Source organism: Scatophagus argus, chromosome 9 (genome assembly GCF_020382885.2).
Source record: "Scatophagus argus isolate fScaArg1 chromosome 9, fScaArg1.pri, whole genome shotgun sequence".
NCBI classification, from domain to species: Eukaryota; Metazoa; Chordata; class Actinopteri; family Scatophagidae; genus Scatophagus; species Scatophagus argus.
The window spans coordinates 12,727,523-12,731,810 of NC_058501.1; the positions used below are offsets into that span (position 1 = coordinate 12,727,523).

A 4,288-nucleotide genomic window follows, 5' to 3' on the forward strand; every position below is an offset into this window, starting at 1 on the left:
GACAGCAGGGACGTCCCAGACACATGCCAGAGCACGTGTGTGCTGCCAATAAGCCCACCCCCCACCCCCCGTCCCCCGTCCCATCACCCTCTGTCACTGTTCAGATCATTTCCCCAAGTGAAAACAAGTTGCTCAGAGTTTAAATACTCCAGTCCATAAGAAAGCATCTAATTTTATGGTTTAATTTATAACTGCTAATATTTACTCCTTACCACTATTACTATTTTATTGGTTAAGTAACTTGTTATCAAGTGATTGTAGAGTTTATTTGCCTCTGTAATATACTAAACAAACTCAAGTGAAACAGCACTTGAGTAAATTTAGGTGACATGCACATAAAATACTATACACTTGAAAACAGTGTTTAATATTCATTAAAAGATTCTTTACTTTTTACTTCCCATAAATCTGTTTTATTAAGTGACTCCCTGAATGGTGAAAAGTACTGAGTATGCTGACACACCTGACTTGTTCTTGGCAGACTTTCACAAAGTCATAAGTTTGCATGGTGGGCACATGTTCTCCCTGTTAGTAATGTCGAACCTGTCACTTAAGCTTTGACTGGAGTGACTAAAAATGGCTGTGATTATGTTATGACTCATATAGGGTGACATGGAAGTGGGGACATTTGGAGGGATTAAGTTATTGGGTTTCACAACAGGCGCCAGTGATTGTCCAGACTTTAGAAGACTTCAATAACCACGCAAAACATTAGGAGTATAAGTGGAGATAATAGCTCACAGATGAGTCACCACACAAAAAGTCCACACAGATTCAAAGATCATAGAGAGATAATGATATACAAACATTCTGGCATGCCATGGGAAATATAGCACATAGAGTAAAAACACAGTAGCTTAAAAGCATTATGGATGTTCTTTTTATTTGTCATTTATACACAAGTAAAAATAACTTTGGATGCACAGTAACACATGAACAATAACCACTTATAAGTCAGCTGAATAAAAAGAACAACCTGAAAGCAGATCTAGCTTTATCATTGGTAGATACTGTCATGATCGTTAATATTGTCTGCTATACAAGATTAATTAGCCTACTCCAAAAGCAAAGAACTTTGTGAAATGCCTTAACAAGCATAAAAAAACAACAATGTTCAAACCCTACAGCATTTATCCTTTGATGACAGTCATAGATAAATCACCAAACCAAAGTCTTTCACTGTAATTAAAGAAGGAAAATGATTTATTCCATTGTAGTGGAACAGTTAGTTTCCAAAGGCCTGCCATCAAAAAATGTCTCATGGAATGCCCAGTGGAATTGTGAAGGAGAGGTAATCTCCCACCTCCCCCCACTGTGCTCTGAAGTGCTGGAAAATAGTGATCCATGTGGTGAGTACTGCTACCCACAATAGCAACCCCAGTGCTGACCGCTTCACATCTAAATAAAAGAAAAAAAAAAAAAAAACACAGTTAGTTACTTGCAATTAAAACAATGGTCACACATACAGATTTATCATGCTCTAGCTTTGCCTAAAGTTTTCCTTTGCAAACTTAAGCTCACAGGATTGCAAATATGCCGTTTGACAACATTTGCACAACACGTTTTCTAAATCAAAAGTGTCAGTGTCATAGTGGCACAAATTTATGTGGGGAAAAACTAAATAACTAACCAAAAGGACATTTGTTGTCTTAACTGATGATGTGAACAAAAGTATGACAACACAGGAATAAACGCCTGTTAATGTAAGATAGCTGAAAATATGAACGATGTTTTAGATCTCACGTATACGAATACAAGAATTCTATTAAGTCATTGCCCAGCATTTCATCAACTTTCTTCAACTAAAAATGTCAATCCATCTCAATTAACATAAGGACTGAAAAGATGTCCTAACCTCACCACAGGACGTTGTTAAAGATCAAAAATGCAAACATATTCTGTTTAGTGAGTGTATACAGAGTGTATAACGAGAGAGAAAATTTCTTGTATTAAAGTGGCACTTCTGACACTTACAGGTTTTTATCTGGAGTTGCTCAGTGTAGGCTGGTTTTACAAATGCCTCTCGAAAAAACCAAACAACATTGACCAGCCACAGGAATGGGAGAAAAGCAAATCCACCTAAATAAAAAAAAAATGGAAAGGGCATCTTCAGTGACAACACCTCTGAATTAATATTTGGACAAACCTACTTAAGACCTCTCATGTTCTACTTTGACATGTATTTCTGAATGTGCATTATTTTTGTGTGTGTGTGTATAACCAGCTTTTGGAGGTACAATTTGTTTCTGAGGACTTTATAAATAAAGTATGGAAGCTATATATTATATCTGTTTTGTCTCACTCTTGTGTTGTAATTGGTTGGACTATTTTATCTTTAAAACACACTTAGTGTAAGTCCCTTTGGATAGTTCACCATTGGAAGTATCATCTAAATGAATGGAATGTAAAAATGTAAACACAAGAATGTAAAACTGTAGAACACTGTAATGTTGGTAATTGCAGTAAATGAGAAAAGGTAAATTAATGCTATTCCAACATCTTTGCAATACTGCGCACACATACTTCCTACTACGCCTGCATAAGTTAGTGCCCCACTATGGGACAATACAGTCAACAAGTCTTGTCACACTCCTGATCCTCTTAATATTTCTACATGTATCCAAAACTATTTTTACATATATATAAACTGTATAAATCATTTCTTAAGTACTCTCACCTAAGTAATATTTTCTGCATAGGCTGAGTTTCTCTTCGTTGGGTAATCGTTCCAGGTTCATCCTGATTTTTAGTAGATCTTGCTTCAAAAAAAGAAAACAAGAAGTTAAAGTTAGCTCGAGAAAGACATCAAACTTGTGATAAACATGATGTTGCTGGTTATGTTTACGTTTCAGACAAGATCGCCTACTAGCCTTGCCATTGACAGAGTCTTTTACGAAAATTGAATAAAATTAATGAGCAATGAGACGACCCCTAGTGCTTGCCGACCTGGTTTGCATTGTCATATGACTCGAAATTCACCTGAGGCTAACATTAGCTTTTCGATAGCTTTGCAATATAACATTAGGCAGGCCCGACTGTTACAAACAGCCATAGCAGTAACTTACATCAATCTCTGGATACTGGGTGAAGCTGTTTTATGATGTTTCCAAGGTGATAGAATACTATACATTCATGTCATAATTTACCTTATATTTTGAAGGCCCAAAACTCTGAGAATGGTCGCGAATACACCAAATACGGAGAAATCAAACAACACTTCCTCCTTCTTCTTCTTCTCGATCGCATTCTTCTTCGTCTATCTCTTTTGTTTGTTATGGCAGCCATACGCTAACTTGCATCCATACCGCCATCTACTGTACCAAAGTGTGTAACACGATGGATTCGTCCGTGTCCTGTAATAAGTGGAAGTAGTAGGTTTTTCTATTTTTTGTAAAAAACCCTTTGAGTTTAGATTATTTTGCATCACATTATCCCACCACAGCTGTCTAAATCTTAGACCATAAATTTATAAGCTTACAGTCTTATATCTTCTGTTGACGTTAAATTTGTACTGAAGAAGACATTTTGCTTAATTTCTAGTACTTTACATCACTAACACTTTTACACACTTTTTTTTTCCATAGTCAGTTTATTTTTGTTCAATTTATTCATTTACATGTATGAGCTGGAACTTCTTTCACATACGCTAAGTGTACACACAAAAGTGAGTTATATCAGATTTAGGACACGGACGATTTTCGCTTCTTCTAGTATCATCAGCTTTTCTAGTGACAATAAAGATGCTTACTGCCATCTACTGAATTGGCATGTGTAGAGCCAGGGCAATACATCAATGAGTATAATGCACTTGATCATAGAAACACCGAGCAAATGATGTACTTAATTGTTTGTCCTTAGAGTCGCTATTGGATAAATGCAATTAAGCAAAATATTGAAGGAATGTAATGATTATTTTGAGGCTGTTGTTTGCAGTGTTTGTGAGATGTGTTGAGGTATTATGCTTGTATTTATTACATATGGAGAGTCTCGCGACATTTAGCGCACCGTTATGCTCTTCAAAAATATTTTTAAATAGCATACGAGACAGCTTTGAAATCTCAACATGTAGTGTTCACGTTGACATTACCAAACGTTATTGGTGGTTTGGGTTTAGTTGTCACCGAATCAAGACTCGTAACTGTCTAACTAAGTCTCATACAGAGATGCAACATGTGTACCATTCTGAATTGAGGTTTGACATACAATCACCAACAGAGGTCGACTCGCTCGCCAATTTGGAGCCTCACAGAAAGAACTCACTTTCCCTTGCAGCATTGCGCCTCCCCCC

The 4,288-nt window shown here is 36.6% G+C and overlaps 1 protein-coding gene across 4 annotated transcripts; it reads right to left on the reverse strand.

The window, feature by feature from the left end:
- Positions 1-857: 857 nt before the first annotated feature.
- Positions 858-3,306, reverse strand: psenen (presenilin enhancer, gamma-secretase subunit). 4 transcript variants are annotated; one of them, XM_046399432.1, is made up of 4 exons: positions 3,147-3,306; positions 2,678-2,759; positions 1,975-2,079; positions 858-1,398 (listed from the first exon to the last, which is right to left on the reverse strand). In XM_046399432.1, exons 2-4 carry the CDS (start codon positions 2,736-2,738, stop codon positions 1,259-1,261), a joined length of 306 nt encoding a protein of 101 aa, XP_046255388.1. In that variant the 5' UTR covers positions 2,739-2,759; positions 3,147-3,306; the 3' UTR covers positions 858-1,258. The 4 variants fall into 4 exon arrangements, with proteins under 4 accessions (XP_046255388.1, XP_046255389.1, XP_046255390.1 ...); XM_046399433.1 differs by having other exon boundaries at positions 2,678-2,755; positions 3,147-3,252; XM_046399434.1 differs by having other exon boundaries at positions 3,066-3,220.
- Positions 3,307-4,288: the final 982 nt, after the last annotated feature.

Coding starts and splice junctions, on each gene's coding strand:
- psenen (XM_046399432.1), bottom strand. CDS start 2,738: ATGAACCTGGAACGATTACCCAACGAAGAGAAACTCAGCCTATGCAGA. Junction 2,080..2,677: donor ATGCAGAAAATATTACTTAG/GTGAGAGTACTT, acceptor TTTTTTATTTAG/GTGGATTTGCTTTTCTCCCA. Junction 1,399..1,974: donor GCAACTCCAGATAAAAACCT/GTAAGTGTCAGA, acceptor TCTTTTATTTAG/ATGTGAAGCGGTCAGCACTG.